The sequence below is a fragment of the Myxine glutinosa genome, chromosome 5, assembly GCF_964187855.1.
Source record: "Myxine glutinosa chromosome 5, kmMyxGlut1.1, whole genome shotgun sequence".
Taxonomy (NCBI): domain Eukaryota; kingdom Metazoa; phylum Chordata; class Myxini; order Myxiniformes; family Myxinidae; genus Myxine; species Myxine glutinosa.
The window spans coordinates 112,268,461-112,291,179 of NC_136265.1; the positions used below are offsets into that span (position 1 = coordinate 112,268,461).

Below are 22,719 nucleotides of genomic sequence, written 5' to 3' on the forward strand. Positions count from 1 at the left end.
CAATAACGACTTCTAGCTTCGAGACCATACAACCAATCATGTTGAAATTTTACACACTTGTTCCCCTTGATGAGAGCTACATTGCATTAAAAATTCAAGTCGATCAAAAAGCAGCGGTTCAAAGGTTTGAAGCTTTTTAGGATTTCCCTTAAATTATTATTTACTAGCCGAAACCCGTGGAACATCCACGGAAGGGAAGATGTGGTGTATGGATAGAGTGTACCATTATGGATGGCATAGGGGATTTGCTTGTCCGAGTAAGAGTTTGGAAGAAAGATGAGAATGAAGAATGCGTATATGAACAACGATCGCCGACACCGGCACAAATGCATGCTCTGGATTGTCCAATCAGTGGACGGCTTGCTTCGCTTTCGCTCAGCAGACGCCAATACGATGGCGTCGTAAGATGGCGTTGTATCGGCAGTTAATCGGATGCTTTTGGGCCCCAACGTCGGCTAATTCAGATTTTTCGAGTACGTCTGTGCGTGATAAACAAAGAGCGCAGTTCGTAGATCGTAAATCCATTAGTGCCGTGGGCATCGGGTCACTGGGTGCGGTGTAAAAGGGATAACAAAGTCGAGTCCTTACGCTATTATTATATAGATTATTATATAGATTGCTGCCAAACCATGTGACTTATTGAAACCTCTCAAGTAACGTTTTAACCCCCCCCCCCCCATGGGGAACATTTGTGTAACGTTTCCACTCGATATCTTCACAAATTATGGAGAATATAGCATTTTAAACATAAGAAAAACTTTTGCAGAAACAAAAGGTATTCCTATACATGGAATCTCCCGCGATGAAGCTAACTCCAAGGGCCTTTCACTCACTCACCGCAGGCAGGTTGGTGGTCTTTCCGTCTTCTACCGACTCCTCTCTGGCCTTGCCCCCCCAGCCCTCTCTGGGCTCTGTCCCCCAAATATTCCTACAGGTCGCACAAGATCTGCCTGCAACCCTCTTATGGTTAAACTGCCAAAATCAAGACTTTCTGCTCACCTTCACTCCTTCATTCCTCTTTTCTCCCGCCTCTGGAACAAACTCCCTCACTCTCTTCAATCCCACTCCACCCTCCAGGTCTTTAAAACAGCTGTTCACCACCATCTCTTATCCTCCCCCATCCAAAACTTTGATCTTTTCTACACCCGCTAATTTCGGTCCCCTTGTGTTTTATACTTCTCCCACCACCCCCCCCCCCCCTTCCCACGCCTCCTGCCCCCAAGCCCTCTCCCTCCCACACTTCTCCCTGCTCTCAAATGTTGTGGTTGTGTGCTTCCCCTTCTCTCTCCATCTTGTCTTCCGCTCCCTCTTTTTGTATATTTTGTTTGTCTGGTTGATTTGTTTGTGAAATAAATGTTAGCTCTTTCACGAGCCTCGATTCAGTATACAACAACAAAAAAAAAAAAAAGCTTAAAAATGTCATAACTCCGAAACCATGTGATGCAGGATGTCATGATCACAGAACTTTTTGTTCGTCATGTGTATGCGATTATGCATGCCAAGTTTGGGCTCGATCTGTTCAGCCATTGCGGAGAAAGAGGGGTTTTCGTGTTTTTCACGAAAAATAATATGGCGGCCGAACCATGTGACGTATGCGCCTTCGAAATTTTTTGCATTCTGAGTTTTTTTTAACTACATATCTGGGAAAAAAATATCATTTTAGTGGGACCAAGGGATCTGTTAGACTAATTCTAACCTCGTAACGTTAGCACTTTTAATATACTAAATAAACATGTTTTTTGGTCCCATTGCAGAGTTCTTTAGAATGTGCCATTATTCAATTTTTTTCCATTGAGCCGTTTCGGAGATATAGAGGGGCAAAGTTGAAGGTGTTTTACAATATGGCGCCCATACCATCTGACCTATGACATCATATGTAGCAGTATAAAATTATACATGCCTAGCCGATCATTTGATGAAAATTTCCTGTCAATCGGACCAGCGGTTGCTGAGAAAATTAAATTTAAAGTTTTCGGAGGTGAAAAATTGGGTGGAAGAATAATAATAAGAAAAACTTTTGCAGAAACAAAAGGTATTCCCATACAATGTAATTGTATGGGAAACCTAATAAGACTTTAACAATGACTAAAACAACAGAAAACTCTTCTTTTAACAATGACTAGAACCAATTTTTAAAAATATTTGTGTACTTGATTTGCTTTGTTCTAGAGTGCGGTTATATGCATGGCAAACACTGATGGTGCTATTTCTCTTGGCAGAATTCGATTCGACACAACCTATCCTTGCACAGCCGTTTCATGAGGGTGCAGAATGAGGGCACAGGCAAGAGCTCATGGTGGGTGGTCAATCCTGACGCCAGCAAGGGCGGGAAGTCTCCGAGGCGTCGTGCGGCCTCCATGGAGTCCAACAGCAGCAAGATAGCGAAGAGCCGAGCGGGTGCTGTCGCCAAAAAGAAAGCGTTACTTGGTGCTGCCGGAGTACCGGTAGAACAACCGGGGAGCCCTGGCTGGGGCAGTAGCCCCGCCACCCTCGGTCCGGATGAATTTGAAGCCTGGAATGACTTTCGGTCACGCACTGGGTCAAACGCGAGTTCTATCGGCGGACGGCTTTCCCCGATCCTGGCTAACTGTGAGCCTGGAGAAGTGTCACCCCAGGAGCGGTTACCACCTCCCGGGTCCTACCCAGCCACAACAGTGTCCTTCCCATCACCGCTTCCCTGCCTTGCAGAAGTGACCGACGCATTGAGCTTGCATGACAAGCTCAGTGAGGAGATGATGGATGATCTACTGCAGAGTTTAGACAATGTTGTCTCACCGTCATCTATGTCTGGCCATTCTGTGCCCTCACTTTCACCATCTCTTCTTCCAGCATCCCTGGGATCTGGGAACACGAAGGGGACACTTAATGTGGTTTTATCCCAGGAACCTCCACTTGTGGCCTCTCAGCAGCAAAGTTCTCAGTACATGACTTTCCATGGTCTCTCTCAACCACAGATGATTCATCCACCTATCCGACCATCTTGTCCAACTACATACCAGACATCACTTGTTATGACTTCTCTGTCAATACCGCCAATGTCACCTGAGCACAACCCCATTGCAGCATACCCAAATCAATTTGATTCTCAGCAAGTCGATTCTTTTAATAAAAGGCCTTGTCCTGGCTTTTTCTCATCCGAGAGACTTCGCTTTATCCACGGTAGTGACGCACAACATTCAGTCTTCTGCAGCCAACAAGTACGGTCAGGTGCACTGTCAAGTCAGAATAATTGTCGACTAGATCAAAGACAAGAAACCAATTCAGTGCCTCCCCACCCCCTGGAACCACGAACTTCATCTGAACTCTCACACCATAAACACAATAAGAAATCCTCTTTGGCTACTGAGCTAAACTATCGCCAGACTGCTCTGCACTGTCATCTCAACCATTCAAGCCAATGTACTCTTCACCATAACGTTTCTTCCTCTACTGCTTCTTTTCCTTTACAGCCGGTTCTTTATGAGTCTCCCAAGCATACAATCAGATACCAACCAACTTACAGACCACAAACAGCAGAGATCCGGTTTCAATACCCACCTACCTTCAGGACCTCCACATCCACAGGGTTCGCTCATAAGTTCAGGCCCAGTATGACTCACAGTGTAATGTCCGCTCCCACCCATAATGTTTTTCCTTCGATGGGATGTCGGACGCTGGACCAGCCAGCCTTAACAGGTAGTGCCAACCCGCAGTCATGGTCCACACATTCGCAACAGAGTGACACCAATGGGCGACTTCCCAGTGACATTGATCCTGAGATGTTCAATGGAAACCTGGATTACGATGTGGAGTCTTTGATCCAACGTGAGTTGCTGGATGGTGATGGGCTCAACGTGACTTTTGACTGTTTCCCGTTATCGAGTAACGACTTTACACGTGGAGATGGGAATCCCGGGAGTGAATATCCTGGTGGTAACAGTCCGGCGGGTAGCTGTGGTGATGGTGGAATTGGTGCATCTACCGAGCAGCCGATCTATCAGAGTTGGGTGCCAGGTTAAAGGTCATATTACAACTGGTCATGTTTTTGCCAAAAGAGCAAGACCTCACATTACCTCAATTAGCAATATTTCATGTTCGTCTACTCATAACACAGGGTTTCACTACAGCAGGAAAGTTATTTGAAACAATCTCGTCGGACTTGTTATTCTTACCAAATGAGCAGTTGATTTCCAAAGCAGAAAGCTGAGATGCATAAGGATATCGTAGTTGGTATGAGTGGAGTAAACGTTCCAAATGAAATCTACCAAGTTGTGCTTCAGGTTCAAAACAATTTTCCAAAAATGGAACATATGAAATTGCGTTGTGTCCCAGCAGTGATCGATTGTCTTATTGACCCTTGAAGTCTGTACCTCATGGTTTTCCTGTGTGCATCATGCGTACCTCTCGGTGTCCCACCAAGTGCATCACACGTACCTCTCGGTGTCCCACCAAGTGCATCACACGTACCTCTCGGTGTCCCACCAAGTGCATCGTGCGCACCTCTCGGTGTCCCACCAAATGCATCACGCGTACCTATCAGTGTCCCACCAAGTGCATCACACGTACCTCTCGGTGTCCCACCAAGTGCATCACACGTACCTCTCGGTGTCCCACCAAGTGCATCGTGCGTACCTCTTGGTGTCCCACCAAATGCATCACGCGTACCTATCAGTGTCCCACCAAGTGCATCACACGTACCTCTCGGTGTCCCACCAAGTGCATCACACGTACCTCTCGGTATCCCACCAAGTGCATCACACGTACCTCTCGGTGTCCCACCAAGTGCATCGTGCGTACCTCTCGGTGTCCCACCAAATGCATCACGCGTACCTATCAGTGTCCCACCAAGTGCATCACACGTACCTCTCGGTGTCCCACCAAGTGCATCACACGTACCTCTCGGTGTCCCACCAAGTGCATCACACGTACCTCTCGGTGTCCCACCAAGTGCATCACGCGTACCTCTCGGTGTCCCACCAAGTGCATCGTGCATACGTCTCGGTGTTCCACCAAGTGCATCACACGTACCTATCAGTGTCCCACCAAGTGCATCACACGTACCTCTCGGTGTCCCACCAAGTGCATCACACGTACCTCTCGGTGTCCCACCAAGTGCATCGTGCATAGCTCGCGGTGTCCCACCAAATTCATCACACGTACCTATCAGTGTCCACTGTCCCACCAAGTGCATCACACGTACCTCTCGGTGTCCCACCAAGTGCATCACATGTACCTCTCGGTGTCCCACCAAGTGCATCGTGCATACCTCTCATTGTCCCACCAAGTGCATCACACGTACCTATCAGTGTCCCACCAAGTGCATCACACGTACCTATCAGTGTCCCACCAAGTGCATCGTGCATACCTCTCATTGTCCCACCAAGTGCATCACACGTACCTATCAGTGTCCCACCAAGTGCATCACACGTACCTATCAGTGTCCCACCAAGTGCATCGTGCATACCTCTCATTGTCTCACCAAGTGCATCACACGTACCTATCAGTGTCCCACCAAGTGTATCGTGCGTACCTTTCTGTGTCCCATTGTACCTGAAGTGAATGCAAAATGGTAAACACAATTGTTTTGTTGGAAACAATGGAAACTGCCAAATATCCAAGTAATATATGAAACCGGATGTGTTTGATGTCATCCTGGTTACCGGATGTGGAAACTTTATTTTTACAGTGCATCTGGAGGAAGTATGAAGTGCATTGCAGGATCAAATAGAAACTCGTGCCTTGTAGAGAATCAATTAGCTGCTGCTTTCAAGTTAGTGATAAAAGTTCTTCAAGAGTTCTAGTCATTTTGAAGTTTGCTGCTCTGACGTCATCTGTAGCTAATGGTTTGTCCAAGCAGACCAAGAAGGGCGGAATGCGGAATAAAGTGTCATTTCCCAGTGAAACTTGTGCTTTTGTTGATATTCATTTGTCCAGTACAACAATTAAACTGTCTATGTACAGCTGGTGTTTGTACCTCGTGAAGCCATGACACATGAGTGTTCAGATACTGTATACATTGGAGGTAGTTGATTAAACGATGCAATGTCCACTTTCTAGTTCCGGAAGTTTAACAATGGGCTCTCCATGTGCTTCCCACACGAAGCGATTGTACACTCTCGCACAGGCCTCTCGTTTCTCAGTTGGACAACCTGAAGCCTGTCCATCGTCTGAACTCCTTCCACCACACGTCTGTAAAACACACAAACAACCACTTGACATTAAGAGGCAAATGGTGAAAAGAGGAGGGAATGATTGAATTTACAACATGCCGGGTTGATGACGCATCAATGGAAGCATTTTTTCAAACTTAGTGTCCACATGTCAAAACAGCAATGCAGGTCAATAAGCTATTTCATTGTTTCATCTTCAACATAATGTATGAAGCAAACAATTGTGATTAACAAGTGCATCGGACGGTAATGTGTGTACCCAAGGGGAAAGGCCATTGACACAAGTTCTGCAGTAAGACCAAGTTTAACAAGCATTGTGAGTATTGCGCTGCAACACATGTCCCCTACCGGCAGTCTGTCGTCCGGAAAACTGTTGGGGAAATTACCAAGGGTTCTTTACCCACAGGTTCTGAATCGTTCCCAATCGCTAATTACCTCGGGACGGGCTCACCTGTGATTCGCACTCGGGACTTCGATTTATACACCTTGCAGACAGGTCAGCAGAAGCACGAGAAAATAAATTGTTGATAAAGAACCTTTTGAGTCGCTAAATATCAGTAATTTATTATATTTTCCTGTTCACGATCAATGATCGATGTGTATATATATATGTTGCTCGGCTTGGCTCCGCCCCTCCGGAAAGCACGCACTGTGTCTCGCTTTTGACGTTCGCGAGACGAGGCTGAGGACACGCGGTGCGGCTTGAGGAGAACTCTAGAATAAACAAGAGATATCCATTTTTTTCAAATATTTTCGTTTAATTAACGATATCTGCCAAACCACGCGCCCAATCGCAAATTCCAAAAGGACATTTTAGTAGACTGATATTCTCAACAGATCTGTGAAGTTTCCCCTCGATTGGATAAAAAATGAGGAAGGAGCTCGGTTTTAAAGGTTCATGCTTAAAAACGTCACAACTCTGAAACCATGTGACGCATGACGTCATGCTCGTTGACTTTTTATTCGTCATGGACATGCGATTCTGCCAGCAAAGTTTGGCCTTGATCTGTTCAGTCGTTGCAGAGAAAAAGGGGTTTTCGTGTTTTCACGAAAAACAATATGGCGGCCGAACCACGTGACCTGCGACGTCATAACTACCATTAAAATATTCTACAGACAGAGTCCCCCCTACGGTGAAAATGTTATCTCAATCGGTCCTATTATTGCAGAGAAATTGTTTTTTTGAAGGAAATTAAAACTTAAAATGGCACTGAGTTAAGGATCATCAGAATTATCAGAATTCCCAAAGTTCAAAGTGTCATAACTTTGTCAAAAATGATCGACACGTCGTGAAGTTCGAACTTAATCTGTAACTTATCATGAGGAAACCATGTACCAAGTTTGAAATCATTAGCATTAAGAGTTTAGAAAAAAAGTCCAGAAAACTGTTGTTTGCATGACGGACTGATGGACGGAGGGACGGAGTGCAAACCTATAGTCCCCTCCGGTGTACACCGGTAGGGGACTAATAATCAGTAACCCATCAGGGGAGGGAGTGCCCGATTTAGGTGACGAAGCCGCCAGATTTAGGAGAGGGAGCCACCCAATTTAGATGACGAAGCCGCCCGATTTAGGTGAGGGAGTCGCCATATTTAGGGGAGTGGGTCACCTGATTTAAGTGAGGAAGCCGCCAGATTTAGGGGAGGAAGTCGCCTGATTTAGGGGAGGGAGCCGCCTGATTTTGGGGAGGAGCCGCCAGATTTAGGGGAGGGAGCTGCCCAATTTAGGGGAGGGAGTCGCCTGATTTAGGGGTGCGAGCCGCCAGATTTAGGGGAGGGAGCCGCACAATTTAGGGGATGGAGCCACACAATTTAGGGGAGGGAGCCGCCCAATTTAGGGGAGGAAGTCGCCAGATTTAGGGGAGGGAGCCGCCAGATTTAGGGGAGGGAGCCGCCCAATTTAGGGGAGAGGGTCGCCTGATTTAGGGGAGGAAGCCGCCAGATTTAGGTGAGGGAGCCGCCTGATTTAGGTGAGGGAGCCGCCTGATTTAGGGGAGAGGGTCGCCTGATGTAGGGGAGGGAGCCGCCCGATTTAGGTGAGGAAGCCGCCAGATTTAGGGGAGGGAGCCGCCTGATTTAATTGAGGAAGCTTCCAGATTTAGGGGAGGGAGTCGCCTGATTCAGGGGAGGGAGCCGCCTGATTTAGGGGAGGGAGACGCCTGATTTAGGGGAGGAAGCCGCCAGATTTAGGGGAGGAGGCCGCCAGATTTAGGGGAGGAGGCCGCCAGATTTAGGGGAGGGAGCCGCCTGAATTAGGTGAGGGAGCCGCCCGATTTAGGGGAGGAAGCCGCCTGATGTAGGGGAGGGAGCCGCCCGATTTAGGGGAGGGAGTCGCCTGATTTAGGGGAGGGAGTCGCCTGATTTAGGGGAGGGAGTTGCCCGATTTAGGGGAGGGAGCCGGCCGATTTAGGGGAGGGAGCCACCCGATTTCGGGGAGGGAGCCACCTGATTTCGGGGAGGGAGTTGCCTGATTTAGGGGAGGGAGCCGCCCAATTTAGGGGAGGGAGCCGCCCGATTTAAGGGAAGAAGCCGCCAGATTTAGGGGAAGAAGCTGCCAGATTTAGGGGAGGTAGCCACCCAATTTAGGGGAGGGAGTCACCTGATTTAGGGGAGGGAGTCGCCTGATTTAAGTGAGGAAGCCGCCAGATTTAGGGGAGGGAGTCAACTGATTTAGGGGAGGGACTCGCCTGATTTAAGTGAGGAAGCCGCCAGATTTAGGGGACGGAGCCGCCAGATTTAGGGGAGGGAGCCGCCAGATTTAGGGGAGGGAGTCGCCTGATTTAGGGGAGGAAGTCGCCTGATTTAAGTGAGGAAGCCGCCAGATTTAGGGGAGGGAGCTGCCTGATTTAAGTGAGGAAGCCGCCCGATTTAGGGGAGGAAGCCGCCTGATTTAGGGGAGGGAGCCGCCCGATTTAGGGGAGGGAGTCGCCTGATTTAGGGGAGGGAGTCGCCTGATTTAGGGGAGAGAGTTGCCCGATTTAGGGGAGGGAGCCGGCCGATTTAGGGGAGGGAGCCACCCGATTTTGGGGAGGGAGCTGCCCGATTTAGGGGAGGGAGCCGCCCAATTTAGGGGAGGGAGCCGCCCGATTTAAGGGAAGAAGCCGCCAGATTTAGGGGAAGAAGCTGCCAGATTTAGGGGAGGTAGCCGCCCAATTTAGGGGAGGGAGTCGCCTGATTTAGGGGAGGGAGTCGCCTGATTTAAGTGAGGAAGCCGCCAGATTTAGGGGAGGGAGCCGCCCGATTTAGGGGAGGAAGCCGCCTGATTTAGGGGAGGGAGCCGCCCAATTTAGGGGAGGGAGTTGCCTGATTTAGGGGAGCAAGTTGCCTGAGTTAGGGGAGGGAGTCGCCTGATTTAGGGGAGGGAGCCACCCAATTTAGGGGAGGGAGTTGCCTGATTTAGGGGAGCAAGTCGCCTGAGTTAGGGGAGGGAGTCGCCTGATTTAAATGAGGAAGCCGCCAGATTTAGGGGAGGGAGCCACCTGATTTAGGTGAGGGGCTGCCTGATTTTGGGGAGGGAGTCGCCTGATTTAGGGGAGGGAGCCGCCAGATTTAGGGGAGGGAGCCGCCTGATTTAGGGGAGGGAGTCGCCTGATTTAATTGAGGAAGCTGCCAGATTTAGGGGAGGGAGTCGCCTGATTTAGGGGAGGGAGCCACCTGATTTAGGGGAGGGAGACGCCTGATTTAGGGGAGGAAGCCGCCAGATTTAGGGGAGGAAGCCACCAGATTTAGGGGAGGGAGCCGCCTGAATTAGGTGAGGGAGCCGCCCGATTTAGGGGAGGAAGCCGCCTGATGTAGGGGAGGGAGCCGCCCGATTTAGGGGAGGGAGTCGCCTGATTTAGGGGAGGGAGTCACCTGATTTACGGGAGGGAGTTGCCTGATTTAGGGGAGGGAGCCGGCCGATTTAGGGGAGGGAGCCACCCGATTTCGGGGAGGGAGCTGTCCGATTTAGGGGAGGGAGTCACCAGATTTAGGGGAGGGAGTCGCCTGATTTAGGTGAGGAGGCCGTCAGATTTAGGTGAGGAAGCCGCCAGATTTAGGGGAGGGAGCCGCTCGATTTCGGGGAGGGAGCCACCCGATTTAGGGGAGGCAGCCTCCAGATTTAGGGGGGAGGGAGCTGCCCAATTTAGGGGAGGGAGTCGCCTGATTTAGGGGTGCGAGCCGCCAGATTTAGGGGAGGGAGCCGCACAATTTAGGGGATGGAGCCACACAATTTAGGGGAGGGAGCCGCCCAATTTACGGGAGGGAGCCGCCCAATTTAGGGGAGGGAGTCGCCTGATTTAGGGAAGAGAGTCGCCTGATTTAAGTGAGGAGGCCGCCAGATTTAGGGGAGGGAGTCACCTGATTTAGGGGAGGGAGTCGCCTGATTTAAGTGAGGAAGCCGCCAGATTTAGGGGACGGAGCCGCCAGATTTAGGGGAGGGAGCCACCAGATTTAGGGGAGGGAGTCGCCTGATTTAGGGGAGGCAGTCACCTGATTTAAGTGAGGAAGCCGCCAGATTTAGGGGAGGGAGCCGCCTGATTTAGGTGAGGAAGCCGCCCGATTTAGGGGAGGAAGCCGCCCGATTTAGGGGAGAGAGTCTCCTGATTTAGGGGAGGGAGTCACCCGATTTAGGGGAGGGAGCCGCCCAATTTAGGGGAGGGAGCCGCCCGATTTAGGGGAGGGAGCCGCCCGATTTAGGGGAGGGAGTCACCCGATTTAGCAGAGGGAGTCGCTCGTTTTAGGGGAGGGAGCCGCCCGATTTAGGGGAGCCAGCCACATAGTTTAGGGGAGGAAGTTGCCCGATTTAGGGGAGGGAGTCGCTCGTTTTAGGGGAGTCAGCCACCCGATTTAGGGGAGACAGCCACCCAGTTTAGGGGAGGGAATCACTCGGTTTAGGGGAGGGAGTCGCTTGGTTTAGGGGAGCCAGCCGCCCAGTTTAGGCAGATCCAGTTTCCGGTTTAGGCAGATCCAGTTTAGGCAGATCCAAGCACGAGCAGATCCGGTTTCCTCATCGAGGAATAAATAAGCACGAGCAGATCCGGTTTCCTAATGTAGGAATAAACAAACACGAGTAGATTCGGTTTCCTAATCAAGGAATAAACAAACAAAAGCAGATCCAGTTTCCTAATCTCGGAATAAATAAACAAGAGCAGAGCCGGTTTCCAAATCAAGGAATAAACAAACAAGAGCAGATCTGGTTTCCTAATCTCGTAAACAAGCACGAGCAGATCCGGTTTCCTAATCAAGGAATTAACAAACATGAGCAGATCCGGTTTCCTAATCAAGGAAAAAACAAACAAGAGCAGATCCGGTGTCCTAATGTAGGAATAAACAAACACGAGTGTCTTCAGTTTCCTAATCAAGGAATAAACAAACAAGAGCAGATCCGGTTTCCTAATCAAGGAATAAACAAACATGAGCAGATCCGGTTTCCTAATCAAGGAATAAACAAACAAGCGCAGATCCGGTTTCCTCATGTCGGAATAAACAAACACGAGCAGATCCGATTTCCTAATCAAGGAAAAAACAAACAAGAGCAGATCTGGTTTCCTAATCTGGGAATAAACAAGCACGAGCAGATCCGGTTTCCTAATGTAGGAATAAACAAACATTAGCATATCCGGTTTCCTAATCTTAAATAAAGAAGAACGAGCAGACCCGGTTTCCTAATGTCGGAATAAACAAACAAGAGCACATCCGGTTTCCTAATCTAGGAATAAACAAACAAGAGCACATCCGGTTTCCTAATCTAGGAATAAACAAACATGAGCAGATCTGGTTTCCTAATCAAGGAATAAACAAACAAGAGCAGATCCGGTTTCCTAATGTAGGAATAAACAAACAGGCGCAGATCCCATTTCCTAATGTTGGAATAAAGAAGCACGAGCAGATCCGGTTTCCTAATCTAGGAATAAACAAGCACGAGCAGATCCGGTTTCCTAATCTAGGAATAAAGAAGCACGAGCAGATCCGGTTTCCTCATCTAGGAATAAAGAAGCACGAGCAGATCCGGTTTCCTAATCTATGAATAAACAAACAGGAGCAGATCCCATTTCCTAATGTCGGAATAAAGAAGCACGAGCAGATCCGGTTTCCTAATCTAGGAATAAAGAAGCACGAGCAGATCTGGTTTCCTAATCTAGGAATAAAGAAGCATGAGCAGATCTGGTTTCCTAATCTAGGAATAAAGAAGCATGAGCAGATCCGGTTTCCTAATCTAGGAATAAAGAAGCACGAGCAGATCCGGTTTCCTAATCTAGGAAAAAACAAACAAGAGCAGATCCGGTGTCCTAATGTAGGAATAAACAAACACGAGTGTCTTCAGTTTCCTAATCAAGGAATAAACAAACAAGAGCAGATCCGGTTTCCTAATCAAGGAATAAACAAACATGAGCAGATCCGGTTTCCTAATCAAGGAATAAACAAACAAGCGCAGATCCGGTTTCCTCATGTCGGAATAAACAAACACGAGCAGATCCGATTTCCTAATCAAGGAAAAAACAAACAAGAGCAGATCTGGTTTCCTAATCTGGGAATAAACAAGCACGAGCAGATCCGGTTTCCTAATGTAGGAATAAACAAACATTAGCATATCCGGTTTCCTAATCTTAAATAAAGAAGAACGAGCAGACCCGGTTTCCTAATGTCGGAATAAACAAACAAGAGCACATCCGGTTTCCTAATCTAGGAATAAACAAACAAGAGCACATCCGGTTTCCTAATCTAGGAATAAACAAACATGAGCAGATCTGGTTTCCTAATCAAGGAATAAACAAACAAGAGCAGATCCGGTTTCCTAATGTAGGAATAAACAAACAGGCGCAGATCCCATTTCCTAATGTTGGAATAAAGAAGCACGAGCAGATCCGGTTTCCTAATCTAGGAATAAACAAGCACGAGCAGATCCGGTTTCCTAATCTAGGAATAAAGAAGCACGAGCAGATCCGGTTTCCTCATCTAGGAATAAAGAAGCACGAGCAGATCCGGTTTCCTAATCTATGAATAAACAAACAGGAGCAGATCCCATTTCCTAATGTCGGAATAAAGAAGCACGAGCAGATCCGGTTTCCTAATCTAGGAATAAAGAAGCACGAGCAGATCTGGTTTCCTAATCTAGGAATAAAGAAGCATGAGCAGATCTGGTTTCCTAATCTAGGAATAAAGAAGCATGAGCAGATCCGGTTTCCTAATCTAGGAATAAAGAAGCACGAGCAGATGCGGTTTCCTAATCTAGGAATAAAGAAGCACGAGCAGTTCCGGGTAACAAGCACGAGCAGATCCGGTTTCCTAATCTAGGAATAAAGAAACACGAGCAGATCCAGTTTCCTAATCTCGGAATAAAGAAGCACGAGCAGATCCGGTTTCCTAATCTAGGAATAAAGAAGCACGAGCAGATCCGGTTTCCTAATCTAGGAATAAAGAAGCACGAGCAGATCCGGTTTCCTAATCTAGGAATAAAGAAGCATGAGCAGATCCGGTTTCCTAATCTAGGAATAAACAAGCACGAGCAGATCCGGTTTCCTAATCTAGAAATAAAGAAGGACGAGCAGATCCGGTTTCCTAATCTAGGAATAAACAAGCATGAGCGGATCCGGTTTCCTAATCTAGGAATAAAGAAGCACGAGCAGATCCGGGTTCCTAATGTAGGAATAAACAAACATGAGCAGATCCGGTTTCCTAATCAAGGAATAAACAAACAAGAGCAGATCCGGGTTCCTAATGTAGAAATAAACAAACATGAGTAGATCCGGTTTCCTAATCAAGGAATAAACAAACACGAGCAGATCCGATTTCCTAATCAAGGAATAAACAAACACGAGCAGATCTGGTTTCCTAATCAAGGAAAAAACAAACAAGAGCAGATCTGGTTTCCTAATCTGGGAATAAACAAGCACGAGCAGATCCGGTTTCCTAATGTAGGAATAAACAAACATGGGCATATCCGGTTTCCTAATCAAGGAATAAACAAACAAGAGCAGATCCGGTTTCCTCATGTCGGAATAAACAAACACGAGCAGATCCAGTTTCCTAATCTAGGAATAAAGAAGCATGAGCAGATCCGGTTTCCTCATGTCGGAATAAACAAACAAGAGCAGATCTGGTTTCCTAATCTGGGAATAGACAAGCAAGAGCAGATCCGGTTTCCTCATGTCGGAATAAACAAACACGAGCAGATCCGATTTCCTAAGGTAGGAATAAAGAAGCACGAGCAGATCCAGTTTCCTAATCTAGGAATAAAGAAGCATGAGCAGATCCGGTTTCCTAATGTGGGAATAAACAAACACGAGCAGATCCGGTTTCAGGCGACGTTTCACCAGCTTCCTCTGGCCTTGGTCGATACTTTGAATGTTTTCGACGATACATTGAAGTTATCGTCGTCCCTTCAGATGTTTCGTCGGTTTGCAATAACACACGGAAGATGGTTGACAGCAAATAGATGAGCGATGTACGAGCTCCTCCGTGAACGTTTGTGAAGTATTAAAAAAAACATTTTACCTGTGCCATCCATGCATAGATAGGCCTGTGGTATTTTAGCGGTTGCCGAAGACGATAAGAAGAGGCCATTTCGTTGGGTACAAAAGGTTGATTATATTGTTCCAGAAATCTCCAGCAACTGCTAGCGAACGGAAGTCGTAACGGCTTATATAAAACCAAGAACCCTCTTTGGAGGGCGTGGCTCCAACAGCCGCGCGTGCGTCACGACGACACAACCAAACGCCCGTGTGCGTGGGTTAGACCAAACCCATCGTATTGGTAACCGTCACATGCGGATAAGTTAACCGCGACAAGTGAATAAGGTAACCGCGACATGTGAATAAGGTAACCACTACATGCGCCCTCCCAGAAGGCACGCCACGGGCGTGTACGTAGTTCGCGGGTGGAACAGAGCTGGGCCGCGGGTGGAACAGAGCCGGGCCGTGGGTGGAACAGAGCCGGGCCACGGATGGAACAGAGCCGGGCCGCGGGTGGAACAGAGCCGGGCCGCGGGTGGAACAGAGCCGGGCCGCGGGTGCTGAGCAGCGGTAGCCGTTGTAGTTGCAGCAGTAGGAATTGCAGGAGTAGCGAGCAGCAGTGCGCGCGAAGACAACGAGGCGCCAGTGCGTGCGAAGGTAACAAAGCAGCCGTGCGTGCGCAAGAGATGAGCAGCGGTAGTAGCTGTAGTTGCAGGAGCATCAGCCTCAGGATCCGCCGTAGGAGCAGTAGTAGGAGTGGTGAGCAGCAGTACTCGGCCTGTGTGCGTGGAGGCGACGAAGTAGCAGTACTCGGCCTGTGTGCGCGAAGGCGATGAGCAGCAGTACTCGGCCTGTGTGCGCGGAGGCGACGAGCAGCGGTGCTCGGCCTGTGTGCGCGAAGGCGACGAAGTAGCCGTGCCCGGCCTGTGTGCGCGGAGGCGACGAGCAGCAGTACTCGGCCTGTGTGCGCGAAGGTGACGAAGTAGCCGTGCCGCCAACGCCCCGTAACGGCGTTCTTTTGGAGGGTCCCGGAGCTGGTTCGCCCCTCTAGTTGTAGAGGAGGAACCGAGCGCGACGCGCGAACCACATGGCCGCTCGTCGTTGCTAAAACTCCGGCAGTTCGAGTTTAGGTCTTGTGGAAGAAATTGCGGTCGCAATCCTGCCGTGTTCATTTGGCCCCCGAATACGTTCGGGGGCAACGAGGTCACCAGTTTAGCAGTTGCCGAAGACGATAAGAAGAGGCCATTTCGTTGGGTACAAAAGGTTGTTTATTGTACAGAAATCTCCAGCAACTGCTAGCGAACGGAAGTCGTAACGGCTTATATAAAACCAAGAACCCTCTTCGGAGGGCGTGGCTCCAACAGCCGCGCGTGCATCACGACGACACAACCAAACGCCCGTGTGCGTGGGTTAGACCAAACCCATCGTAATGGTAACCGTCACATGCGGATAAGTTAACCGCGACAAGTGAATAAGGTAACCGCGACATGTGAATAAGGTAACCACTACAGTATCGTATTTTGAAATCGACTACCTTGGCTAGTATCAATAATACCTTACATGAGTTGTGCAAGTTAAACAAATGGAATGCATGCAGGTATGCCAGGTGTGAAGGGCCAAACAACTACTTGGATACATCATTGCTGGGGTGTTTCCGTTTGAGATCGGTCCAACTGCCCCCAAGGTGGTTGCAGGCTCGTGATTGTGTGGTTGTGGTGAACAGGACATTGTACGAACCCAAAAGCCACATATTTTCTGTCAAGCCAATGTGCTGGGCGGAAGGTGATGTAGAACTGAGAGTTGTTGGTGTTCCTTCCGTGGTTGACCATTCCCAACATTCCACGGCTGTGGTGTCGAACAATGAAGTTTTCATCTACAGTTTAAAAAAAAGAAAGAACAACAACAATTGGTGGTGTATATTACAATGAAAAACTTCACTCACAAGTCACAACAAACAGCACCATTTAAAGGAGGAAGAGCTAGGGCCATGGAATAGCCGGAGCCGGAAACCACCGTACCTGACAAAGTACGTATATACACCTCCACGTTCTATCGAGCTTCGCTCCCCACCTGGATTGTTAATGTCGTTTTATTATTTCTTCTTTTCCTCCTTTTTAAACTTCTGTCTGCAATCTTCACCCTCACAGCCTCCTTGGCCCCAGACAGTCTTCATGGTGTTTGTTTTAAAATGTTTCAACTTCCTTTTTAATACTCCCGCGTTGAATTCTCTATTATTTTATAATTCACTCTTGTTCTCTTCAAAAGGCTGTTTTAAAATCGTTCTTTCAATCATTCCAATTCTAAAAATTATAGGGTGCTCAATATTCCTTCAGGTCGCACAAGATCTGCCTGCAACCCCCTTCTGGTGAAACTACCAAAATCTAGACTCTCTGCTCACCTTCACTCCTTCATTCCCCTTTTCTCCCGCCTCTGCAACAAACTCCCACACTCCCTTCAATCCCACTCCTCCCTCCAAGTCTTTAAAACAGCTGTTCACCACCATCTCTTATCTTCCCCCATCCAAAACCTTGATCTTTTCTACCCCCGCTAATCCACCCCAAATTCACCTTTTTCAAATTCCGTTTTCTTTCCTGAAAGTCCGAGTAGTGTCCATCTTGTTTAACCCGTGTACCCCAGCCCTCTCCCGATGATCTCCTGATGATCTCCCGATGTCCCTGTTCTCCACTGTTGTTGCACTTCCGTCTCTCTCCCAACTGTCTCCCGCTCCATTTATTATATGTTCGATGTGTTAGTTCTTATACAAGTCTCGACTTGATATACAAAAAAAAAAAATTGAATAGAAAAACAAAACCTACCAATATAAAGTGAACATGTGACCGGCGTTTTCAGCTTAAGGAATCACGTCCATTTCGGATCAGTAATCCATGTTCAGCTGAATTACTCACATAAGGCTCAAAACGATACGGCTCCATAATTAAAGGTAATTTGACTCCACACTCCACCATTTTGATTTATATGCCGTTCAGGCCGGACATATAGTTGAACCTGTCATGTACCACAATCTGCATGCTCTACCTTCACGTTTTTCATTCATGTCAAAACTCAAATAAACCGATTGTTCAAATGACCATCAAATATCGAAAGCATTGGCGTTACGGGTCTTCCAAAGACGCAGTACGTATAGGCCTTAGGCTTCATGCCCTCATGCCTCACCTTCAGGCCGCTTCGGACAAAGTAGCCCAGGTTTCTTAATACAGTAGTATTGTTTTCGTAATAATAATAATAATAGCGTTAATACTATTAATATAGTAAATATAATAGGAACACTGCAATCCCTTTGTCGTTATTGCAAAGTTTCTACATTGAAGTGGTGTATGGATGGTCCATTGTTTACTCGAAACAGAAAAAACCAATGTCTCAATGCATTCTCTACACTTCCATGGGGACAGCAACTTAGAGACTTATCGTACTTCAAAATAATATAATTTAATATATTATTTGCTAACTGGTATCTCCACCCAGGTCATACTATCCTCTTCAACTAAAGTATCAAAGAAGTCCAGCTTCACCGATGTTGGACTTTCGGTCTTGTTAAAAGAAGATCTCCCTTTGGGGATCCGTGCCAATTACCTTTAATTAGTTTGAAGTTATTCAAATGGTTCCCTATCCTTTCCTAATTAACATCTCCAACACCTTTCCTGCAACTGAAGTCAAAGGTATGCAGTGATCTCGTGGTATCAAGCGGTTTCTGGCCTTGCCTCGTATTTAAAAAACTACTTAACCAAGGAGAGACTTTCGGGAATACTCGTGATCTCGATATGTAAATGACAGAACAGAGCCGGCACAGAGAGACCACACAGAAAGAGTCCGTTACCATTTGCCCAACTGTGTAGAGTGCCGGGTCTGTATGTTTGATTAATCGCTTGGGGTTCATCATTTTAATAAACCTGTTTGGACTGCGTCAGACTGCCGGTCAGATATTGATTAGAGAACCTTGGGTTTTGGGGGGTTTCATCATTTTAATAAACCCAAGTTTGGATGGCGTCAGACTGCCGGTCAGATATTGATTAGAGAACCTTGGGTTTTGGGGGGTTTCATCATTTTAATAAACCCAAGTTTGGACTGCGTCAGACTGCCGGTCAGATATTGATTAGAGAACCTTGGGTTTTGGGGGGTTTCATCATTTTAATAAACCCAAGTTTGGACTATGTCAGACTGCCGGTCAGATATTGATTAGAGAACCTTGGGTTTTGGGGGGTTTTATCATTTTAATAAACCCAAGTTTGGACTGCGTCAGACTGCCGGTCAGATATTGATTAGAGAACCTTGGGTTTTGGGGGGTTTCATCATTTTAATAAACCCAAGTTTGGATTATGTCAGACTGCCGGTCAGATATTGATGAGAGAACCTTGGGTTTTGGGGGGTTTCATCATTTTAATAAACACAAGTTTGGACTACGTCAGACTGCCGGTCAGATATTGATTAGAGAACCTTGGGTTTTGGGGGCTTTCATCATTTTAATAAACCCAAGTTTGGACTGCGTCAGACTGCCGGTCAGATATTGATTACAGAACCTTGGGTTTTGGGGGCTTTCATCATTTTAATAAACCCAAGTTTGGGCTGCGTCAGACTGCCGGTCAGATATTGATTAGAGAACCTTGGGTTTTGGGGGGTTTCATAATTTTAATAAACCCAAGTTTGGATTACGTCAGACTGCCGGTCAGATATTGATTAGAGAACCTTGGGTTTTGGGGGGTTTCATCATTTTAATAAACCCAAGTTTGGATTTCGTCAGACTGCCGGTCAGATATTGATTAGAGAACCTTGGGTTTTGGGGGGTTTCATCATTTCAATAAACCCAAGTTTGGACTGCGTCAGACTGCCGGTCAGATATTGATTAGAGAACCTTGGGTTTTGGGGGGTTTCATCATTTTAATAAACCCAAGTTTGGACTATGTCAGACTGCCGGTCAGATATTGATTAGAGAACCTTAGGTTTTGGGGGCTTTCATCATTTTAATAAACCCAAGTTTGGACTGCGTCAGACTGCCGGTCAGATATTGATTAGAGAACCTTGCGTTTTGGGGGCTTTCATCATTTTAATAAACCCAAGTTTGGACTGCGTCAGACAGCCGGTCAGATATTGATTAGAGAACCTTGGGTTTTTGGGGGTTTCATCATTTTAATAAACCCAAGTTTGGACTATGTCAGACTGCCGGTCAGATATTGATTAGAGAACCTAGGGTTTTGGGGGGTTTCATCATTTAAATAAACCCAAGTTTGGATTACGTCAGACTGCCGGTCAGATATTGATTAGAGAACCTTGGGTTTTGGGGGCTTTCATCATTTAAATAAACCCAAGTTTGGACTGCGTCAGACTGCCGGTCAGATATTGATTAGGGAACCCCAGGTTTTGGGGGGTTTCATCATTTTAATAAACCCAAGTTTGGACTGCGTCAGACTGCCGGTCAGATATTGATTAGAGAACCTTGGGTTTTGGGGGGTTTCATCATTTTAATAAACCCAAGTTTGGACTATGTCAGACTGCCGGTCAGATATTGATTAGAGAACCTTGAGTTTTGGGGGGTTTCATCATTTTAATAAACCCAAGTTTGGACTACGTCAGACTGCCGGTCAGATATTGATTAGAGAACCTTGGGTTTTGGGGGGTTTCATCATTTTAATAAACCCAAGTTTGGATTACGTCAGACTGCCGGTCAGATATTGATTAGAGAACCTTGGGTTTTGGGGGCTTTCATCATTTAAATAAACCCAAGTTTGGACTGCATCAGACTGCCGGTCAGATATTGATTAGGGAACCCCGGGTTTTGGGGGGTTTCATCATTTTAATAAACCCAAGTTTGGATTACGTCAGACGGCCAGTCAAATATTGATTAGAGACCCCTTGGGTTTTGGGGGCTTTCATCATTTTAATAAACCCAAGTTTGGACTCTGGCAGACTGCTGGTTAGATATTGATGAGAGAACCTTGGGTTTTGGGGGCTTTCATCATTTTAATAAACCCAAGTTTGGACTGCGTCAGACTGCCGGTCAGATATTGATTAGAGAACCTTGCGTTTTGGGGGCTTTCATCATTTTAATAAACCCAAGTTTGGACTGCGTCAGACTGCCGGTCAGATATTGATTAGAGAACCTTGGGTTTTTGGGGGTTTCATCATTTTAATAAACCCAAGTTTGGACTATGTCAGACTGCCGGTCAGATATTGATTAGAGAACCTAGGGTTTTGGGGGGTTTCATCATTTAAATAAACCCAAGTTTGGATTACGTCAGACTGCCGGTCAGATATTGATTAGAGAACCTTGGGTTTTGGGGGCTTTCATCATTTAAATAAACCCAAGTTTGGACTGCGTCAGGCTGCCGGTCAGATATTGATTAGGGAACCCCAGGTTTTGGGGGGTTTCATCATTTTAATAAACCCAAGTTTGGACTGCGTCAGACTGCCGGTCAGATATTGATGAGAGAACCTTGGGTTTTGGGGGGTTTCATCATTTTAATAAACCCAAGTTTGGACTATGTCAGACTGCCGGTCAGATATTGATTAGAGAACCTTGAGTTTTGGGGGGTTTCATCATTTTAATAAACCCAAGTTTGGACTACGTCAGACTGCAGGTCAGATATTGATTAGAGAACCTTGGGTTTTGGGGGGTTTCATCATTTTAATAAACCCAAGTTTGGATTAAGTCAGACTGCCGGTCAGATATTGATTAGAGAACCTTGGGTTTTGGGGGCTTTCATCATTTAAATAAACCCAAGTTTGGACTGCGTCAGACTGCCGGTCAGATATTGATTAGGGAACCCCGGGTTTTGGGGGGTTTCATCATTTTAATAAACCCAAGTTTGGATTACGTCAGACGGCTGGTCAGATATTGATTAGGGAACCCCGGGTTTTGGGGGGTTTCATCATTTTAATAAACCCAAGTTTGGATTACGTCAGACGGCTGGTCAGATATTGATTAGAGAACCTTGGGTTTTGGGGGCTTTCATCATTTAAATAAACCCAAGTTTGGACTGCATCAGACTGCCGGTCAGATATTGATTAGGGAACCCCGGGTTTTGGGGGGTTTCATCATTTTAATAAACCCAAGTTTGGATTACGTCAGACGGCCAGTCAAATATTGATTAGAGACCCCTTGGGTTTTGGGGGCTTTCATCATTTTAATAAACCCAAGTTTGGACTCTGGCAGACTGCTGGTTAGATATTGATGAGAGAACCTTGGGTTTTGGGGGCTTTCATCATTTTAATAAACCCAAGTTTGGACTGCGTCAGACTGCCGGTCAGATATTGATTAGAGAACCTTGCGTTTTGGGGGCTTTCATCATTTTATTAAACCCAAGTTTGGACTGCGTCAGACTGCCGGTCAGATATTGATTAGGGAACCCCGGGTTTTGGGGGGTTTCATCATTTTAATAAACCCAAGTTTGGATTACGTCAGACGGCTGGTCAGATATTGATTAGAGAACTTTGGGTTTTGGGGGGGTTTCATCATTTAAAAAAACCAAAGTTTGGATTATGTCAGACTGCCGGTCAGATATTGATTAGAGAACCTTGGGTTTTGGGGGGTTTCATCATTTTAATAAACCCAAGTTTGGACTACGTCAGACTGCCGGTCAGATATTGTAAGAGAACCTTGGGTTTTGGGGGGTTTCATCATTTTAATAAAGCCAAGTTTGGACTGCGTCAGACTGCCGGTCAGATATTGATTTGAGAAGTTTGGGTTTTAGGGGGGGTTTCATCATTTTAATAAACCCAAGTTTGGACTACGTCAGACTGCCGGTCAGAATTGATTAGAGAACTTTAGGTTTTAGGGGTTTCATCATTTTAATAAACCCACGTTTGGACTACATCAGACTGCCGGTCAGATATTGATTAGAGAACTTTGGGTTTTGAGGGTTTCATCATTTTAATAAACCCAAGTTTGGACTACTTCAGACTGCCGGTCAGATATTGATAAGAGAACCTTGGGTTTTGGGGGGTTTCAGCATTTTAATAAACCCAAGTTTGGACTACGTCAGTTGGCCGGTCAGATATTGATTTGAGAAATTTGGGTTTTAGGGGGTTTCATCATTTTAATAAACCCAAGTTTGGACTATGTCAGACTGCCGGTCAGATATTGAATAGGGAACTTTAGGTTTTAGGGGTTTCATCATTTTAATAAAC

At 46.7% G+C, this 22,719-nt stretch overlaps 3 protein-coding genes across 5 annotated transcripts in view; 2 read left to right on the top strand and 1 right to left on the bottom strand.

The window, feature by feature from the left end:
- The window catches only part of LOC137427242 (uncharacterized), a 63,999-nt gene extending 58,117 nt beyond the window's left edge, over positions 1 to 5,882 (top strand). The window contains exon 2 of the mRNA XM_068116580.2: positions 2,220 to 5,882. Within this exon, the coding sequence (XP_067972681.1) occupies positions 2,220 to 3,998 (1,779 nt within the window). The 3' untranslated portion in view covers positions 3,999 to 5,882. The remainder of the gene's footprint in view (positions 1 to 2,219) is intronic.
- LOC137427243 (uncharacterized) lies at positions 4,373 to 5,882 on the top strand. 2 transcript variants are annotated; one of them, XM_068116581.2, is made up of 2 exons: positions 4,373 to 5,377; positions 5,411 to 5,882. In XM_068116581.2, exons 1-2 carry the CDS (start codon positions 4,373 to 4,375, stop codon positions 5,531 to 5,533), a joined length of 1,128 nt encoding a protein of 375 aa, XP_067972682.2. In that variant the 3' UTR covers positions 5,534 to 5,882. The 2 variants fall into 2 exon arrangements, with proteins under 2 accessions (XP_067972682.2, XP_067972687.2); XM_068116586.2 differs by having other exon boundaries at positions 4,373 to 5,278.
- PPIL6 (peptidylprolyl isomerase like 6) overlaps positions 5,599 to 22,719 on the bottom strand; it is a 153,201-nt gene continuing 136,080 nt past the window's right edge. For both annotated transcript variants that reach the window (XM_068116588.2, XM_078778543.1), the window contains 2 exons: positions 16,318 to 16,453; positions 5,599 to 6,168 (listed from right to left, as the gene is read on the bottom strand). In XM_068116588.2, coding sequence (XP_067972689.2) covers positions 6,033 to 6,168; positions 16,318 to 16,453 — 272 coding nt within the window. In that variant the 3' untranslated portion in view covers positions 5,599 to 6,032. The remainder of the gene's footprint in view (positions 6,169 to 16,317; positions 16,454 to 22,719) is intronic.

What these genes read in the sequence shown, in the direction of transcription:
- LOC137427243 (XM_068116581.2), top strand. Translation starts at nt 4,373, where the DNA reads ATGCGTACCTCTCGGTGTCCCACCAAGTGCATCACACGTACCTCTCGG. An exon ending in ACCAAGTGCATCACACGTAC is followed by an intron (nt 5,378 to 5,410) that starts CTATCAGTGTCC and finishes CATCACACGTAC; the next exon opens with CTATCAGTGTCCCACCAAGT.